The 20,572-nt window shown below is 36.9% G+C and overlaps 2 protein-coding genes across 6 annotated transcripts; one reads left to right on the top strand and one right to left on the bottom strand.

Annotated features, from left to right (window-relative positions):
- The first annotated feature begins 264 nt into the window (after nt 1-264).
- LOC144630478 (uncharacterized) lies at nt 265-1,971 on the top strand. The gene is made up of 2 exons (XM_078488835.1): nt 265-788; nt 1,214-1,971. The coding sequence occupies exons 1-2, from the start codon at nt 346-348 to the stop codon at nt 1,503-1,505; spliced, it is 735 nt and encodes a 244-aa protein (XP_078344961.1). The 5' UTR covers nt 265-345; the 3' UTR covers nt 1,506-1,971.
- Nucleotides 1,972-4,948: 2,977 nt separating this feature from the next.
- On the bottom strand, nt 4,949-17,188 carry LOC144630092 (5-hydroxytryptamine receptor 4-like). 5 transcript variants are annotated; one of them, XM_078488372.1, is made up of 2 exons: nt 17,061-17,188; nt 4,949-7,960 (listed from the first exon to the last, which is right to left on the bottom strand). In XM_078488372.1, exon 2 carries the CDS (start codon nt 7,924-7,926, stop codon nt 6,745-6,747), a length of 1,182 nt encoding a protein of 393 aa, XP_078344498.1. In that variant the 5' UTR covers nt 7,927-7,960; nt 17,061-17,188; the 3' UTR covers nt 4,949-6,744. The 5 variants fall into 5 exon arrangements, with proteins under 5 accessions (XP_078344498.1, XP_078344500.1, XP_078344497.1 ...); XM_078488374.1 differs by having other exon boundaries at nt 4,949-7,954; nt 17,061-17,111; XM_078488371.1 differs by lacking the exon at nt 17,061-17,188 and adding an exon at nt 14,382-14,659.
- Nucleotides 17,189-20,572: the final 3,384 nt, after the last annotated feature.

Here is a 20,572-nt window from a genome sequence, read left to right as displayed (position 1 = left end):
TCAACTTAAGCAGTCGAGAAAAGCAAGCCTGAAAAAAATTCAGGCTTGTTCTTAAAATATTCTTAAAAATTCGCAAATTTCAGCCTCGATATTCTTATAAACTAGATTTTTATAAAATAAAAAGAGTGTATTTTAAAATTCTGTTCTTATATGCTAATGAGAATCGTAAAGTGCAAATATACGAAAAACAACAAAGAACGCTCGGAGCAAAATACACCATTGTTTGCAATTCTAAATTGTACACGTATTTTCGTGTTATATGTTGTAGTACAGTCTTTCTCGTAGCGCCTATACAAACTATATGTGGATAGCGATTTTGTATTATATTTTATCAAATTATCCATCATGAAAGTGATTTGCGCAGGAATGCCAAAAACTGGTACAAAATCAATCACCAAAGCTCTCGGCCATCTTGGATTTACGGTGTTTGACTGGGAAGAGCAAACCTTTGACTTTCTGGATCACTGGGTCAGTGTATTCCAAAATGGCGTCAAGCCAGATGTCATGCGAGTTTACCAGAATGCTGATGCAGCCGTGGATATCTCTGGAACCTTTTTCTTCGAGGAAATAGTGGAAGTTTTTCCTGACTGTAAAGTGATACTAAGTGTAAGAGAAGAAGATCCCTGGGTAAAAAGTGTTGTGAATCAAATAGAAACGACATATGCTCAACGATATCATAAGATGTCCTTGTTATCACCGACAGCAAGAAAGATGCATTATGTCTTGGACAGTTGCATTGATGCTGCCTTTGGGTCTCATAATCCGAAATCCACTTATGTTTTCAGGAAAAGATATCCCCGGGGGGGGGTACTCGAAAAAATTTTGTACGGGGAGGCTCCGCCCGGAGATCCAACCCCTTGCCCTTTTATATACCATTTTGATAGAAAAAGGTACCCCTTTTGTATACCTTTTATTGCAAAAAGGCTCCCCTTTCATATACCTACACTACATCACATTTACCAAAAACGGGAAGTTTTCTTGTCATTTTTATGTAGCGCTTAATAAATTAAGACGATAGAGCCAAAAGTTGCGTCTGCTCGAAATATTTAATGAAACGGCCTTTTAAAATATCATTATCGCAGATTTCCATACCCTTTCATATACCTAAATTTATGAAATCCCTACCCTTTTATATACCTGGAGCCTTAAAAAGGTACCCCTTTCGGGCGGAGCCTCCCCGTATAGGCCATTATAGGGAGTACCCCCCCCCGGGAAGATATCGTGCCCACAATCACCGTGTAAAGTCCACTGTTCCTGCTGACAAACTGTTGGTGTATAACGTAACACAAGGATGGAAGCCATTGTGTGATTTCTTGGGCTGCAAGGTTCCAACAATTCCCTTCCCACATGAAAATGTCAAAGCAGAAGTATGTTACAAGGCGTTGGAAATGAGTAGATCAGGCCGGCAGAGGAAAAAAGAAATGCAGAGAGGGGTTATGGTTATCTGTTCTGCACTAGTAATCGCTGTAGCCGCATTTATGGCCATTTATTACTCTAAGCGGTAGGAAATTGAAATCCCGGCCAGCGGACAAAATTCAAATTAGCTGCTTTTAAATATATTGACAGCAGTCTAAGCATTTGTAATCCCAAAGTATTCATCTTAATTCTCCTTTCTATTTTTCATGTTTTAGTCAAACATAAATAAATAAATATATTTTCAAATTAAAGGGAATGAATGGTTATTCTCCAACTAAGGCGAGAGTGGCTTTTAAAGCTAGGAAACATTCAGCTTGCGAGAACTTTGTGGAAACAAATCAGTTTTGCCTAGCTTAGCCACACACGAAACATATGTCTCGGAAGCAAAAGTTTGGTTCACGGAAACAACTTAATGTTGCTATCTGAAAACATCTTTTGCTTCCCTAATATTTTGCTCGCGTACGGCTAAACTGGAAACATTTTTATTTCATTTTTTTGCGACACAACGGTCACTAATTTAACTAGGCCTTAAGAAAAAAGTTGACTGAGGGAAAATATTAATACGTTATCTACCGCGGCCTGGTTAGCTCAGTTGGTAGAACACGGACGGCTGAGCGGGAGGTCGTGGGCTCCAACCCCAGACCGGACCAACACTCAGGGTCTTAAAATATGAGGATGCTGTGTACTGTCGTAAATTGTAATAACGTCATGAATTGTAATACCTGTCGTAAATTGTAATAACAGTTGTCGTGAATTGTAATAGCTGCCGTAAATTGTAATAACAGTTGTCGTGAATTGTAATAATGCACCTATCGCAAATTGTAATAACACATTGCCGTAATTTGTAATACCCCGAGCTGTCGTAAATTGTAATAACACATTGTGGTGTTTTGTAATAAGCAGTATTATTATACATTGGTGTCACCAGCTTGATTTTGATTGGCTATAAGCACGCAGCTAATTCTTGCTTGCTGTTTCTCTTACGTCATACCTACAGACATTAGATTTTACATATGTAGAAGTGACGTCATACCTACAGACAATAGTTTTATGCATTCAGATTTTGCAGATTTTGTGCGCGCTCTTGTCTTTACAAGTGCAGCTCAGGAATGTGCATAATAAAACAATTATTGGATTCGGTTTTCGCATGATAGCGATAATTATCAAGGCCTCAGTTTCTGTTATCCGCCTCAGCCTTCGGCTTCGGCAGATAACAGAAACTTTGGCCTTGATAATTATCGCTATCATGCTCAACCTCATCCAATAATTGTTAATTATTTTGATAAAAGAAAGAAAATACAAAACAAAATTCAAGTTCACAGCTAGTTTTTTTTTCTAAATAAAAGGGTAGAAACGGCAACCTCGTAGAGACGCTGGGAACGAGGTTGTAGAAACGGTACCTTATTACTTAATTGCATTGCCCAGCCCCTCACTCTCAGGAGTGTTGGCACGTAGTGTGAAACGTTAACTTCGCTGTTTCTTAGTTTTTACCTTTTTAACATTTATTTTTAGTTACCTGGCTTCAACCTTTCTCCGCCGATGGTATTATTAAAAGGGATATTCACCGGACAATTCTTTCAGCCAAAAGAAAATAAAAAAGCCATCCAAACAAAATTATTTAATTGAACATCACCGTGAAAATAGGAGGAGTTCGGAATTACAATGGGTTGGTCTGATACCACAACATCATTGCCGTGGAGCCTGAAAACAACATCAATATGACGGCAATAATTATTGAGGAAGACAAGGTCGATGTGGTTTTAAAAATCAAACGAAAACACGGAGAAAAGAAAGAAGAACCGCCATTACTACTATTGAGTGTTATGAAATGCCGTTTTCTGTTGTGTTTGACTACGTCATTATCTTCCTCATAGCTCGTTTTACTATTTTTAACGTGAAAATTTAAGTCGGTCAGACGACACCGAAGGGAGATAAAATGGTGGAGTGGCTCAACACTTAAAAGACAAGCTAAATATCATGAAAATATGTTTAGATCGTTTTCCCCTCACAAAAATGAAGACCAATGACTTGTTAAAAACCGACTAGAGGAATAACAAATGTAACTTCACGTTTCCTTACAACGTGCTTTGCTGCAAATTTGTCGCAGTTCTGGTGAGTAGTTAGCTTATAATGTTAAATAACATTCATGACGATACAAAGCCTGAAAATAAATTTACTCCACGAAATCTTTAACTGTTTTTCCCCAGTTATTGGCCGTTCCGAGGTTGCGCAGGGAACTGGGGCGAGTTTCAAATTTCAAGTAATCGATAATCTGACACCACCACATAAAAGAACCTGGTGAGATTGGTCATTTGACCAAGTTTGACGCTTTTAGGATGAACACAGACAAAGTTATGGACCTTGAAACATGGTTAAATATCCATACAAACGTCTCTTATTTTGAGACAATAGAAAGCAAGGGACCGCGGACGAAAATGCTGCTGTGTACGTAGGAGCTGGCGACAGCTCTAATCAGCCAAAAATAAAAATATAGAGACAAGAAAAGCAAGGCTGACACTACGTAGAAATGAAAAAACCTTAACGGGACAACGACATGATAGAGTCCAAACTGAAAGTCAAAAATGCAAACTCTGGCGTACACAGCAGCATTTTCGTCCGCGGTCCCTTGCTTTCTATTGTCTCTTTTAGTTTTATTTGGACCGTAGATCTTTTAGATCCGATATGCTGTACATTTTCACTGTTTTCTCATGGTTTTGTCCATGTTTGCAGTGTTGTTTTTCACATGGTTTTGTCCATGTTTTCAGTGTAAGGATAGTTCTGTCTATTCTCACTTTCCTTATCGAGACAACGACATGATATTTCGAATTCTTGACCTATTGAGTAATAGTCATGCGGCTGTGATCAATGGGCGAGTGTTTGAATTTGAGCCCATCCGGATTGTCATTACCACGAGCACTTTATAGACAACTGTCTTTGCGCTGGTTGTTCTATTCTGTGCGGCATACACTCTGCTGAAGAGACCCAATCAGGTCGAAACAGCTGTCCAGAGTTTGCATTTTTGACTTTCAGTTTGGACTCTATCATGTCGTTGTCCCGTTAAGGTTTTTTCATTTCTACGTAGTGTCAGCCTTGCTTTTCTTGTCTCTTATTTTGAGACAGCGTCCCCCAAAACCATATAAACTCTTAAATTTTTTATGATTTTTGTGATACTCTTTAAAATGGGCAAACATAGTGATTTTCAACTTAGTTTCTTTCAAATAATGGGTATTAGGCAGGATTTTACAGCTGTCACAAAACGGATAAAAATTTTGAGAGTTTATATGGTTTTGGGGGACGCTGGCTTACAGTTAGAGACGTTTGTATGGATTTTTAACCATGTTTCAAGGTCCATAACTTCGTTTCTGTGCATCCTTAAAGCATCAAACTTGGTCAAATCACCACTCTCATCGAGATCTTTCATGTTGTGGTGTCAGATTATTGATTACTTGACATTTGAACTCGCCCCAGTTCCCTGCGCAACCTCGGAACGGCCAATAGAAAACGAAAAACAGATTTCTGTATGATAGCTAATTCTCATTTTAAAGGATTATTACAAAACACGGCAATGTGTTATTACAATTTACGACAGGTCGGAGTATTACAAAATACGGCAATGTGTTATTACAATTTGCGATAGGTGCGTTATTACAAATCACGACAATTGTTATTACAATTTACGACAGCTATTACAATTCATGACAACTGTTATTACAATTTACGACAGGTATTACAATTCATGACGTTTATTACAATTCACGACAGTACAATGCTGCCTTTGCATTTATATCCGAAAATGGTTAGACACTAGCCTTCTCGGAAAAGGACGATAAACCGAAGGTCCCGTCTCCTGTATCCTCAGTGTTATATGGTCAGCAGGGGGGCGTTACAGAACCCACACACTATTCGCAAAGAGTAGGACACGAAGCTCCCAGTGTTGTGGTCTGGCCTTTGTGCAGTAAATCTGTATGAGTACAGCGCATTTGCGCATATACATATGAAAAATGGGCAATAAAAATTCATTATCATTATCATAATCTGGTTCCAGAAAAGGGAAATACTTGATTTTTTTTAATTTTTAATCATCAGTAAGATCAGTTTCATGTTTTAATCCTGACCAGACATTTTTGTTTATCAATAATTAATTGCTGTGGTCATCTAATAACCGTTTGCAGATAAATTATAGGAAATATTTACACTGATTTACAAGTTCAGCTACTGTACAATGACTCTGAGGGAAGTTTAATTCACTTGAATTTGGCACAAATATCATTTTGTTCTTCCCAATTCCTTAGAGAGTCTCAAATCTATTTTTTTTTGTCTTTATATACAAAACCAATCTCGTCCCCAAAGGCCGCGATCCTTCTGGTCCGCGCCCAGGGATCGGGACCTCTGGGCTATTCTGATAGCGCGCCACGAAAGGCGATCGAATCTGATTGGCTGTTGAAAACTTGTTCTTTTTACCAAAATCTCAGCGGATTTCCTGTGTTTCCCGACCGCTGGTCAAGGGGAACACAGGCTCTGGGAACGAGATTGATCGAAAACGTCAACAGGGCAGTTTAAATGCGATGCGCATGTGTACTCGTGGCACGAAATTTTTGATTACAACGTCACCTCTCGGCTACACTTGTTCGCGTATTTTAAAAATCTAAACAGTTCAGCTTGGGTTTATTTTTTGATATGTACACTCATAATACATCTTCCGAGTGGACTATCTGTCAATAATCAACAACTTCAATTTTGTTGTCTTCAGAAATTAAATTGAATTGATGCATCGCGTACACAATTTTAAAGTAATTTTTTCAGTGATTTGAATGAATAATGCGATTAGTGTAATGTATCACTATCTAAGTCCTTTTTTGTTTCCTTTTATCTTCTGATTCAGTCAACATCAATTGTAAACGTGCGCTCTTATTGGCTACCTCGAGGTCACATGACATCTAACAATGAAAACTGTTTCCCGCCAAAAGTCTACACATTGCAAAATCTGCGAGGTCAGAGGGTAACAGTGCACCCATGTTGACTGACGACCGCCGTTCTTCTAATATCTTAGTGCTATATAACAAATCACTTAATAACTGGTCTCTCAGTCATAAAGTGTTAATTAGAGCGGTTTTCTCTTGAGTACTACTACGCTTAGCGATTGGTTTTAAAAAACTTGCGCCACTTTCTCAACCAATCAGAAGTAAAACCAACACCACTCGTGACGCGCTTACGCACGTTTTCCCGCGCTTCGTGCCAGCTACATGTATTTGCTTCGTATTTTGATTGGTTCACTGGATTGTCAGTTTCATTTGTAATACCAAAGTAGTTCTTGCTTTGGCTTTGGTTTTACGGTGCTCGATCAAAAACCGCTCTATTAACAGCAACTTCGACTCTCGCCATCTCTAAAACTTTCTCTTTGCGAGATAACAGTTTAACGAAAGTCTTGCTTCTCATTTTGTTCCAAATGTCTCTGAACGCCTCTTTAAAATGTTTGTCATGAAATGGATACAAAAATGGATTAAGTGCAGAGTTCAGAAAACCCAATGCTAAAAACGCGTCGTATAGTACATAAGGAATAAGTCTTTGCACGTCGCACCATACACACAAGTTTCCAACCATACTTATAGTCACGTAAGGTAGCCAGCAGAAATAAAACAGTACAACGATAAACCCGATATATCGAGATCTACGGAAATTTCGCCTCATTTTCTTTCTTTCTGCTTTTTCTTTTGGAGCGAGATGACTTGACGAGGCTGTCTGGCTGTTTAGAGTGTTGCTGGAGTTATTAGTCGACTCGTTGGTCTCGTTTGTGTTAAAAGAAAGGTTTCTCTCCATTTCAAAGACTCTCTCGCGGTGTCGAAGGACGATCGCGTAGATCAAGGACCAGAATATTGCCATGAAAATCATCGGAAGCAAGAAGTTGACAATATTCACAGTCACATTGTATACTCTTGTCGTCAAAAAGTAGCAGTAGCCGTTTTCCAAACACGGTAGATTCACCCTCCATCCGATAGCAGGAAGACACGCCCAAATCAGCGCGTAAACCCATAAACAGCAAATTATAAATACCGCTCTGCTAGGTGGCATGAGCGAGTTGTATCGAAGAGGCATTCTCAACACCAAGTACCGATCCACTGTGACAGCGCACAGGTTAATAACCGAACTCGGCACGGCCAGTAAATACATCGTGGTATAAAAACTGCACATGAATTCACCGTGCGACCATTTGTTCATTTTCAGGGTTTGGTCCAACTTGAATGTAGTTACAAGACCAGATGTTAGGATATCGGAAACTGCCAGTGATATAACGAAGTAGTTTGTAACACTCGCTCGCAGTTTTTTGTACGTAATGAAAGCGTACACTACAATGAAATTACCTGCCAGTGCTGTAATAGCTATTATTGCCTCTGCAACGATGAGGAAGAAATAAAAAGCTCTTATCCATCTATCCTCTTGTGCGATTGGTTGGTACGCTGCTGGAATAGATGTCGTTCCATTGAACGTGTAAGATGCGTTTGAGTTGTTCATGATTCCTTGCGACAAATCCTTCCGCCGACTGCAACTGATGAGAAATAAAAAGTCACAATGTTAATGAGTAAACCTACCACAAATCAACGTGATTGTTTTTAACTTTGCGTTTATAAAGATTAAAAATCAGCAAAGATCGACTATATCATTGTACCTTCTGTTCATAAGAAGCTCCGCTGCACTGAAGATTGATAACAAATTTTGGCTTTATAAACTTGCGCACTGTCTTTAAACACAAATATATTATGTATGCATGTGAAGAGGAACTGTCACTTTTGCAATAACAAAGTCGCCCGATAACAATTGATTAGTTTAAGCTGTAGATTGGAACACGTTTCCAAGAACCGTGACCCTTCTCACGAAGCATTTATCCAGACTTAGTGACGCGTTTTTGAAGACCGTATTGAAATATCTTAGTCACACAGTTTTCGTAAGTCAGAAAGGTGAACAGCCTCTTATTAAAGCCGCTTTTGATTTCGCTTAGTCAAGGCTAACATAAGAAGTTCCTAACTGTGTATACTTGTATATATGACTCTTTAGAAATACAATACGCTAATGTAATTTGTTAACTGTCGGCGATTGGTCAGAATGAAAAAACGGGGGACACATATAGAGAGAAAAAAGAAAAAGCCATTTTAATTAAACTTCCATTCAGTTGAATTTTTTAAGGTGTGAAATAGTTTTGTCAACGAGATTTTCTCGTTAAAAATTGATTGAAACTTTTAAATCCACTTAGAATTAGAAACATGGAACGTGACTACATCCCTGATAATAATGCGGTATGTTGACTGATTCCTTGTTAATTTGATTGGAAACAATGAAAAAATCAAATGATTTGATTTTACATTGTTTCATTTCATATTGCTTCTACACGCGTACGTGCTAAAGTTCTGACCCTTTGATAATTTTTTGACCTTTTCTGTTGATTTCCCAACCTCCGGGCCAATAAAAAGCAAACAAATGTACAAGAAATTTATTAGATGTATTCAGAATTATTTCAACGCACCCAAAAAAAGCTTTTTAACTTGATTTTTCGTTGATCAAGTAATGGAAAAGCCATCATCTAGATGACAAAATTGTCAAAAAAAATAATTAAAAAAGAAAACTTATCAAGACTGAGCATCGTTTTTTCCAGTAGAACGTGCTACGATTGAATTTCATAAGAAAACAAATATTTATTCCTTGAATGGTCTAAATTCGTCGTTTTGGAAAAAAAAACTATATCTGCGATCGTTTAGGTTAGTTTTCCTGTTAATTACTCTAAGCTAGCCCTGCCACAGATTTTCTTTATTTTTTCGGAAGTTAGCTGCCACGGATTTTCAATCAATATTGATCATATTTCCGGTAAAAGTACGGTTTCTTTTCGATCAAAACAGCAATACTAATTCATATTGTTCCTGATGTTGTATTAGCAACATTTAATTCGTTTGCCAAAAGTATAGTGGCGATCCTAGATGATAATTAAGACATATAATTTCAACATGAAGGGTTTATTTCTTTTATGTGAACATTTACCACTTTTAAAAAAATACGTTATTTAGTGACATTGCCTGTATTAAGTGCTGATAATTCTTGTTGGAAAATTCAACTGGAAGTGACATGCTTACAAGAAAATATGAAAATGAGTGCGTCGAACATTTCGCAATCTACTAGAATACTTTACAAAGTACATTTTCGAGTGGCTGTCAAGTTTGAAAAGCTTTGTTCCTGCAAATTTTATACGTTTTCCTCTTTCTATCAACGGCGCCAAAAGGAAGGAAAATAAAAGATAAAATTCTTTTATGGTTTTGAAAAGTCACAAACATGGAATTTAGCGTAATATATTCCTAAAGTTAATGATTTGTTCTTGCATACTGTTCAATCTAGCCCGGCGATGAGCTGTATTTATATTCGGGTAATCCCTTCTAAGCCTAAAAAACAGCTGTTCTGCCGTAGTTTTTGAAACTTTTGCACTCAAAATGTGTGCGTTCGTACGCTTCGTAAGCTAAACAAGCAATGCAAGTTAGGTAAGTAAGTAAGTAAGTAAGTAAGTAAGTCAGTCAGTGGCAGGTAAGTAAGTAAGCAAGCAACTTTATACTTGATATTTTAAATGGTGACACGAAATTCATGTTAATATTCATGTTAAAAAAAGTGATTTTTTTGTGCATAGCTAGGAAACGAGCATCACTTCCAAAATGAATCCTTGAGCTGGAGAAATAATAAACTATTTTTAAGTAATTATTTTCTCACCGTTTGTGTTGATCAGTGTCGTTAATTTTCAGTGAAGAAAAACTTTCAGTTATATTTCAACCAAATGTAAAATGATGTCATAGTGTAGTTGAACTCAAACTCAGTTGACTTTAAAAACATGGCATGTTGGAAGATTTTACCCAGAGGATAAAAAGACCGCAGCAAATGTGAATCAAATGTTCCTGACCGAAAAAATTGTTAGGTTGATTTAGATTACCATCGATTCGTTCGTTGAATACACCAATGTGAGCTGATGGGTGCCACACTCTGTATTTTAAAAGCAGCACTAGAAATATCAGCTGGTCGTAATTAGCCAGGAAAATAACAGTCTAGTTCTATTGGCCAAAAATCTAACAAACTCAGCTATATGTTGAACACTAATGAACATAGTTTGAATGATAACCATGTCAACGTAGAGGACTTGACGGCGCTTTCAGAAAATAAAAACTAGGAATATTCATGAAGCTTTTAAGATAAAGATCTTTCATTCAGTTTCATACAAGACACTTTTCAGTAGCAAAGATATCAGTTTTGGATCGTTAAATTTTCGCTTAACTGTTTAGGGTTGCATAATAATTTGTACTAAAAGTTTACTGCACCAATAAATTATGTTATCTTATATACAACTGACGTTTCAAAGTGAACAGTGAACATAATTTGCCCCAATTTCGTACGATTAGGCCTCGTGGGATGTGAAATGTCGCAACCAGGTGTAGTATTATATTAGGATGCTCTTAATTATGCATCATTTTAAAGATAATTCTAGATTGAATGAGTTCTGAAATATTTTCTGTTGTCAATTAATGCGATTCTACATTAGTCTACTCTTTCAGGGAAATAATGGCTATTTCAGTACAAAAAGAGCACTTTATCAAAGTTTTTCGTGTGCAAATTATTACAGTAAAGAATTGTTACAAATTTTGTGTTTTAATCGCCCCATCACGGCAGGAAGAATCCAGATCCGCCTTAATTGACCTAACATGATAAATTATGGACAATTTAGAAATGTACCTCCGTTTAACTTAATTTACTTCACTGTCGTTTCCTTAACGATAAACTGATTTTTTTTATGCATTTTTATATCTTTCTGATATGGGGATTTATTTTGCTGCATGGTGAATGAATTTGACTGATAAATAATTCGATTACTGTTTTCCTTAAGAAGACATAGTAGACCAAAAACAAAATCAAAAGACAAAAATTGATCCAAGGTCTATCTCGTCCAGCAATTCCTAGTAGTTTTTGCTTTGTGATTCTCTAAAGTAATCAAGATGGTCGCAGATTGTTTTGGTTTATTTGGAGACAAAAAGAACAAAGATTAAAAAATACAGTTTTAAAAAAATTATGTAGAATTACAGCTCGCTCAACAAGATCCGTCAACAAAGAAAAAGATAAAGAAATAAGTGATAATTCATTTTCTTGTTCTTTGGAACCGCAGATTTTATTCTTATTTGTTTTAACCGTTTTTTAATTTTCTCGAACATCAAATTACGCAAAAAAGTGCAAAAACAGACCAACCAACTGAAAAACCCCATAGTTTCTTGTCGAAACGTAAGGACAAGTTTCTGAAAAAGATCGCCAAAATTTAAAATATAGCATTTCACGAGATTCGCAAAATCCGATACAAATAGTATTCAGTAAATGAAAGAAACTTTTTTTTTTCATCGTTTTATGTTAGTTTTTTGTCAGTTTATTGTTACTTTTTTCGCTTGTTTAGAAACTAAATTACCTGTTAACTTCTCATACTTTCCTTTACATACGCGTGGGCACACATGACGTCACATTTTTGGTCACGTGAGGTGCACGTGCCAAACAGAAAAAAAACTCTCAAAACTCGACAAAAAAACAAAACATAATCCTAGCAATAAAAGCAATAAAAGGATGACGAAAACACATTCAAAAGTGCAAACTGAATTATTACCCTTCATCCGGCAATATATTGGCCTAGAAAAATAAAACCCTTCAAAATATTCCTAATTCGTGAAATTTGAATTTTCGTCAGATTATGTACTTCTGATGAAAATACAAATTTCACGAATTAGGGATGTACCTCTGTTTTCGTGTATGAATTTTCCGGCCATTTTCTTCATTTGAAGTGAAAGGCATGATGATTATGATGATGATTGTTTATTCCTGATCCAAAAAATTCCACTTCTTTCAGAAGATCAATATTTTCGTCGACTAAAACATTAAAATCTTTCTAAAAATAAACGAAGAATATCGCGAACGTGAACGGAAACAAACGGCCAAGTCGCTGCCTTTGGCTATGACTCGAAAACAAAGTGGAGGCGGTTTTATAAGTTGAAGGTTGTTTACAGCTTCGTCAGAGAGGATGTATTCAAATGCTCAATTAAACACACGAGTATTACCTTTACTAAACGTGTATATTGTATGTTTTGCAGGTTAACTACGAACTCTCTCCGTCAGTCTTTTAGTCGTTCTCCACGAGCAGTGAGATAGTTTTGAGTTAGGTATTTTGCTTGCTCCTTTTGCAGTAATAATTGAGGAGTTTTCTTTCCTACCATGCAATAATAAGTTTGAAAGTTTTGAAAATTAACCAATAAGGAATAACAAGAGATCAGCATGTAATTGTGTTGCACACAGGAAAATCGAACAAGACCACATCACAATTAAAGTAAGCCCACGGAAACTAATAGAAGTTATGAGGACAACTCACAAAGAAATAGTTCAAAATTTTCAACTGACAATTTAACCAACAACCAGTGCTCCCCACCGAAAATATCTTTCGCTAACAGCCACTGTCTTCTTTATTCTGTTAAAATCCTTAAAACAAAATTAAAAAAATGGTCGGGTTTTAATATTTTTCAGGGCCGTAGCCGCTTTGAGACAAACCGATGCATTTGTCTCAGTCATTTTTTTTTCATTTTTGTTGTTGTTGTTTTTTCTAACGGGGGAAAACAAATGATACCTTGGAAGAGAATTTAACCGTGGACATCGCCTCATATATTTTTTCTGGCTACGGACCGATTTTCTCTTTTATTATCAATGACTTTTGCTTAGATGAAATTTTAATATAAATTAAAATTTGTGAGTGTAGTGTTTTCCTCCATCAATGACAAACAGTGTCAGCAAGGCCTAAAATGTACGCTAGTGAATATACTAGTGGGACATAAGCATTAAAAAGGCGCTTTGTCATGGATTTTTGAACAGCCAAAAGTTATATTTTTGTCGTGGAACCTATAATAATCGTCCATTCTTTATTAAAAATTGCTATATTAGCAAGTATTGGCTGCGGTGGCCTGCTAGGATGGAAATGGATTGCACTTGATATTAAGGCTAGACTTTTCAGTTGTTCCCGCGCCTCAAAAACCGATGTTTATAGCCGAAGCTTGATTTCTATCCACATGTTTAGGTTTATATTCTTCCTTTAGATATTCGAGATAACGTTTTTCATGGGTTAAGTTGCCTACCACTATTTCAGGACAGCTTAGACCAGAAATCCTACCAAATCTCCTTGACAGAGTTCCTTTAATCAATGATTCTTATAAATGTTTCTGTGCTCCGTGGCTCAAGTCACGAAACTTTTGTTAGCATTTATTAGCCCGGCGCCCTTAAGGCGCACATACACTGTAAGCATGCAAAATGTAAATTTTACTACTGGCGAGTAACGAGACGCGACATCGTAAACAACACAGGTTATGAAAAGTTAACGAATATCTGTGTAAAACGTCAAGAAAAACGGTCTTCGACTAAAGGTGGATTTCCACTGACGCGTAATTTTTTACGTGCGTGAAAAAATTTAGAGACAATGTATGAGCGACTTGTGTACACGTTTACGCAAGTCGTTCATACATTGTCTCTAAATTTTTTCACGCACGTAAACGCACGTAAAAAATTACGCGTCAGTGGAAATCCACCATGAGGGATCGAATTTTAAGTTCTAAGAATCAAGCGGAAGTTGACATGAAAGTTTGATTGTCGGCCTCATCGCGCCTCAAAATTGCTCAAACTCTAGATAGGGTGCATATTAACGTTAGAGTCTAGGGACGCGTTTGGAGAGTTAAATTGTTTCCAGATAGTGTGTGATCGACAGAGAATTGATAGTAGGATACAACGGATTTGTCGGCCTAACTTCACGATTTACTGGTGAAGATTCCATGCATTTGAGAACGTTTTATCTTATATTAGACGAAACCATGGCCTCTTATGACAAAATGCTTTCCGATTTAAGACACATAACCCATTTTTAAACTGAATAGCCTCACCTTATGAAATCTCTTTCGACACTGATGTTGAAACTATCTTGTTATAAGCAATTCTTGGAAGTTTCCCTCGCGAATTTGTGGAACCTTTCTCCGATTGCCGTGAAAAGTAGTTTATTTTAAGCTCGGGGATAGATTAATAATAACCCTTAAGTTGGCTGATCTAATCTTATGCAGTAAAATATAGGTTTGAGTGACATATTGTAAACTGGTATTTGCCCCAAGGTTATTGCGCGTGGCTCATTTCAGCTCGCCTCTCGCTAACTTGTTTAACTTTTGTTTGTTTTTCGCAGCTTATTGACCTAGATAATTGTATGGTGTAAATGTAATGTTTTACATAAGAAAAGTAGAAATTCGAACAATGTGTTAGACGTGTCTAGGGGTAATGAAAGCCCGGAATAAAACGTGATGAAATTCAGACACCACCATCTAGAGAAGAAGTAAACCCTTGAGAATATATTAAAAACGGATCGGTTTCTGGGGCGATTTCATGCACTGAACGATGGTTATTAAGGTCTCGTGCAAAACTTGAGTCCCTTACACGTGCAAAATAATTGTGGGTGTGAGTACATAACTTCAGACCTAATATTATACGTACACATGTGTATAAGGCGGATCGGTGTCAAGGTCGATTGCAGAACTTCCGTTCCCACGTGTACAATACAATGGAGCTATATCATTCATAACCTTCATTATAACGAACGGACTTCAATATAGACACACGGCCGATTGTTTCTTTAGCTTTGACCTTTTTGCTGCCAAAGGCGAATCAGGCATACAACACGCTAACTGTTGCTTCATTAGTTATCGCGTCACAAGATTGCTTTGATAAGATCTGAAAAGAGAGCCGTCCCAATACTCAGGAAACTATTAATTAAAATTCGAAAAAGAAATTTGCTAGGATTATATTGCGCCTGCGAAGAAGACTAGCCTATAGACTGCAGAAAAAGCATTTTACAATAACTGTCAAAATTCCTGAAGCGCTCATTGCTCGAGGAGCTATGGTCGATGAATTTTTCCCTTGTCATAAAAAATTCGATAATTCCTTGGCTTTTGTTAGGGTTCGCCAATTTTTCCCGCTCTAAAATTAAACAAATTAAAAAGATTAGGCAAAAAATTAAAGGACTTACGTCACGGAGAACTCAACTTGAAAAAAATTGGCAAAGTTTTTCAAGTTCTCTGCTCATAATCCGTCTTAATCTTCGTCAGCCGAAACCATCCTTGTTTATTTTGGGGTTTTTATTACTCTGTTCGGATTTTTCTACCTTAGAAAACTACTATTTTAAGGTTTCCTTTAATTTAAAACTACCTTATCTGAAAAATGACTTAAAATACTATGGCATAGCTCCATTAAAGAACTGGGGCGGAAAAGAAACGTAATCTGAGAACAGTTTGAAGTATTTCAATTTTAAAGCTCAGCGTGTCCTGCTTTCCTGAATCTTGAAATCTGTCTAACTTATAATATTTTCAGCCAATCAAAACTGTTTATGCCTTTCCCCTTACTTCGAAAGGCACTGTTTCACCTAAAATGCTTTCAAAATGCAATATATACGGTCTAGCATCTCAGCACGTAAACGTGAAAAAAAGATGCAATTTCTATTGTCTTTTAAGTATTCTTTATAATGTTGTAACAAAAGTTTATAATATTGTAGTGATCTTGTTGAGTTCGACCACAATAAACTACAGCACAGAAAAACCATTTGCCTCAGTTTTACATGAAGTTTACCGCAGAAAATCATCTGCTACAGAATTTTCAATTATAGGCAAATAGCACTGCTTTTTCCGGACAGTTTTTTATTTTGTCTTTTCAGTTTTTGCGGTCTATACTAAGTTTCTTCCCTGTCAATGACAAAAGTAGAATATTTAATATACTTCCCACTTTAAAAACATTTTATGCGACAAAACTAGTTCGGAAGTGAAAAAAAAATGCTTTTTACTAACACTGCATGCACTCGCCTATAATGTGGCCTTAAAGGACGGCTTGTCAACACGAGCTCTCGTTTTATTGAAAAAGGGCGGGCACTTAACAATTTTCATCTTATTTTTATGGGATTCAGGTTTAGTCTTCGTTTGAATCTTTTGCTTGGTACATTTTAAAATGTTGCCAGATCTTTTATAAGAAGATGATCTGCCGAAAAACACGGTTCAGGATTTTTTAACCGATTATTTGCACATTGTGTATAGAGAATGACGTCTTTTCCCCACGTAGCCGGTCCCCTCGCAAATGCATTATTTTTCATACTTGCTTACTCGGCGTTTTAGTTATTTCGACTTATTAAAACGCACAGTGTTTGCTTCGGAATTGAGAGGAAGTTCTCTCGGAGGGTATCGAAGCAAGCTCAACTTTTTTGAGCGATAAATGCAAGGTAATATATGTATTCAGCTAAGTAGTTCAATATGCTAAACGAAAGGAGCAAAGCGGATATTTCTGAAAATCTAAATAAACATCATATCACCACTGAATTTCAGTGTTAGTTTTTTACCCTTTATCTACTTGCGTTTAAGGAAATCTTAGTGTTCTATTTTGTCGGAAATTGTGAGGTTTAAGGCTCTGGGGAATTCAATTTGGTGTGTGTCTGCCAATAGCATGGAAGGAAATTGAAATAAGAAGATTCATTTGAAAAATATGTAATGATGAATAGTTACTGTAATCAAATGCGAAGGAAATAAAAGGTATCCCACCTCCTTAAGTCGAGTTAAATTTTTCGTGGATTTCTTAACTTCTTCCTGAAAAATCAGCACTGAACGATGGAAAGCACTGTCAACTCTGCCAGCGACAGGAAAATTCCGCTTGTATATTTACCCCCTGATTTTACCGACGCCCAATTAACTGCCTGACAAGTATGCTGAGATTAAAAGATCCCCAGATACCACTTTAACCCCTTGGACATCTATTTACGAAACAAAATCCGCCTTTTGGGTTTTCACAATTACCTCTTTTTAATTAATAACGAGGCCTGCCAAACCACTTTTTTTCTAAATTTGTATTTGATCATTTTGGAAATGGGAATATATTTTTTTCCATGGCTTTTCTTTGAAGACTGACCGGCCCATAGTTTTAAATGTTGATTTTTTTTTCGGTAGATTTTCTTTTGAAGACTAACCGGCCTATAGGACCTATAGTTTAAACACTGAAATCGTAAATTAAAATACTCACAAATGAGGAGAAAATATTGGTAATTTGGATGAAGAGAATTCTAGAACGTTGTGTTCGGCTCATTTAATATATTTTCATCTAGCATTTTACTAATATTGCTCACTGTGGGCTAGCAAAACACGGATCATATTAATAAGCATGAAAAAAAAAATGAAACCTCTTGCAACTGGCAGATGTGTTTATCTCTTCAGTGTTTCAAGTACTTTTAAAAGCACACAGGGTACAAACTTGTACAGCTATTAACCAACGTGCACGAGACAAAACAAAGCCACAAGGAAGAAATTCAGCAATTATACAGCACGAGATTAAACATTTAGTGAAGGAAAATACTCCGTCACAGAAACAGACGAAAAAAAAAACACCCTCGAGATTTCAAGATAGTTCAACTTGACCGAATTTTAATACGATCGGTTGCAAATGTCGGCCTGTTAAACATGTCCGGTGTAGATCTGCAAAGAAATTAGAAATTGCGCGCGAATACTAGCTTCGTTTGTTTATCACAAAGATGTAAGATATTAATGTAACAATCAGCAAATACGAATGCATTTACAGATTATTTTCCGTCAGTTTTGATGTGTCAAGAGAGGAAAATGAGAACATTGAAGTTAGCCGCAGTAACTGATAAGTGGACAGTCATTCTACAAGCTGCCATCATGGTGTTTGCAAACTGACGGCGCTTTTTTCGTATCTTTCATTAAAGGGATTTAATTGCGGCCTGATGCCGCAGATTGTGATTTTCCTCGATCATCTAAATGAACTTAGGCTAGAAAATCATTTTCAAAACCGAAAACATCGCAGTTTAATTTTGAACAAAATTGAAAAAACGCCCTAAAAACCGAAACAGCAGGCCGGGACGCGCAGAAGAACTGTGGGTAATCTTGTATACGCCACAGCGTTCGTGCTTTGAATATTTTCCCTCTTAATTTATTTAGGTACGTACAAGAATTATCTACCGCTAGAACCCACAACACTCCGTAGGTAGAATTGCGGCAAAAATAAGTTTCTGACATGTCGGTATTTTCACCGCTGATAAACAGGTCACGTCAGTTCAACTCTTCACATTAATTAACGAAAATTCAACTTTTAACTTGTCTTCAAACATCTCAAAGATCTCTGTCAACTTCACTTACGATTATCGTATTTTTAATTTTTGAAAACGGTCATAAATTGTGAATGCGCCTAAAGACGTCTCCCTCACATTTTGCAAATCGGCGAGGCGCCCAATGGAAGAAGGGAAGCTGAAAGGAATCACGACTCGCCTGCGTTTCCCATGGACCCTCGCGCTTTCGCTCGTAACCAGTACAGTGTCCTCGCATCTCACGCACTCGTAACCAGTCGCTTAGGCTTCGTGCTTGTTCATTCACATCCGCGTTCGATTTAGAGCGGTCTGGGTCGGCAGCGTTGGCTATACTTGAATTTCATCTCCAAAAGGAACTACTTGCAATTTGCTTCTAACAATCAACATTACATTTCATTGTCAAGCATGTGATGAAAATAAAAAAAAATTATCAACTAGGCGATATTGTCTTAATAAATTCCCAGAACTAACATTAAAAGAAATATATCTCCATACATGCATATTCAAAGAAGAAATAGCAGATCAAATAACGCCCTTGAAATGTACGAAAAAAAAGGCGGTGTTTATTGATCATGTTGATAAAAGTATTCATTACATGTACTAAACAAATTAAGTGCATGCACATTCAGGAAGTTCCCTCCTGATAATAGAGGTGTCTGTTCAAAGATGCAATGTCATAATTACCTTCTAATTGTAGCAAACCTTAAAACTATTGTTCACCAAGGCAGTAACACACCCAAAAGACAATAACAATGAACCAAAACGGGAAAGAATGGTTAAAATTGGGGAAAATTGAGATAGACTGTCAATAACGAACTAGAAAAAAATATATATCAAGTGAAATTTTTCAGAGGGGCCTGAAGGGGTAAAATGGGAACCAGGGTTTGGGCAAATTTTAACTGGGGAAATGGGATTTGGGTCACTGGGACTGGGAATCAAAAACAAAAAAAACAATGCAACTGGGACTGGGATTTGGGTAAACAACAGGCTGGAAAATGGGATTTGCGCAAAATCTGGGCTGGGAAATGGGATTTATACCCCCCATCTCCTGTTCAGACCCTCTTTTCAAGATGCACTGTTTGCGACATAGACTTTTTGACCTACGGAAGGGAGCCAGGTGCAGCTACTGTTTTCCAGGGTCTGGTTGTTCAAGGAAGGATTATGCTTATCCAGGATTTGGGCGAAGTTGAGTTTTATAAATTTTAAGTGATGTTTATTGTTTATATATTTCTGTTATTCAGTTTTGACTTTGGCTAACTTCAAACTCAAACTAGACAAGGCATATATGTTTAGATATGAAAAACACTTCTAAACAAAATAATTTAACACCTTGATTAACTTTAATCCTGGATTAACATTTATCAGCTTTTGAACAACTGTGTCCAGATAATACAGGTCGAGGACCGGGTAGTTCAAAGCACAATAATTAGTTAATCTATGATATGGCTAAATTTTGATTTCAGTTTTGTAACTTTTTGCTGAGTTTTTCTTTTCAAAACTAAGTCTTGTCTCTCAATTTTGACTTGCCTAATGTCAATCTCCACAAAAATATTAACATGGAAGAGCACTTTTAAAAAAACCTGAGGTAAATCCTGCATTAATGTTAATTGGCTTACAAACAACGATGCCCAGAAGATAAAGACGAACCTTAAATCCTTTCATACTTATAACTGACTGACTACAAAATTCTCTTAACCTTTCTATAATAACTTCAAGCAGGCAGGTTATAAGAATTGAGCTCCTGATTACCCCAAGAAAAACTTCATGACTGACATCCAAATTCTCCCAAGTGGGACTAAAGAAAATGTTTGAAAACGGCGAAGAGAGTTTTCATGTTGAACGTTGGACTAAATTAAGTTCAACGCCCTCCCTACTCCACCCTCCTGGGAGACCTTACTTTTACCTTACCTACCCCACCCCTACTGTACACCCACATCCTCAAGTCAGATTACCAGTTAA

The sequence above is a fragment of the Oculina patagonica genome, chromosome 11, assembly GCF_052425735.1.
Source record: "Oculina patagonica isolate OP01 chromosome 11, crgOcupat, whole genome shotgun sequence".
NCBI classification, from domain to species: domain Eukaryota; kingdom Metazoa; phylum Cnidaria; class Anthozoa; order Scleractinia; family Oculinidae; genus Oculina; species Oculina patagonica.
This window is presented reverse-complemented; position numbering and strand designations above follow the sequence as displayed.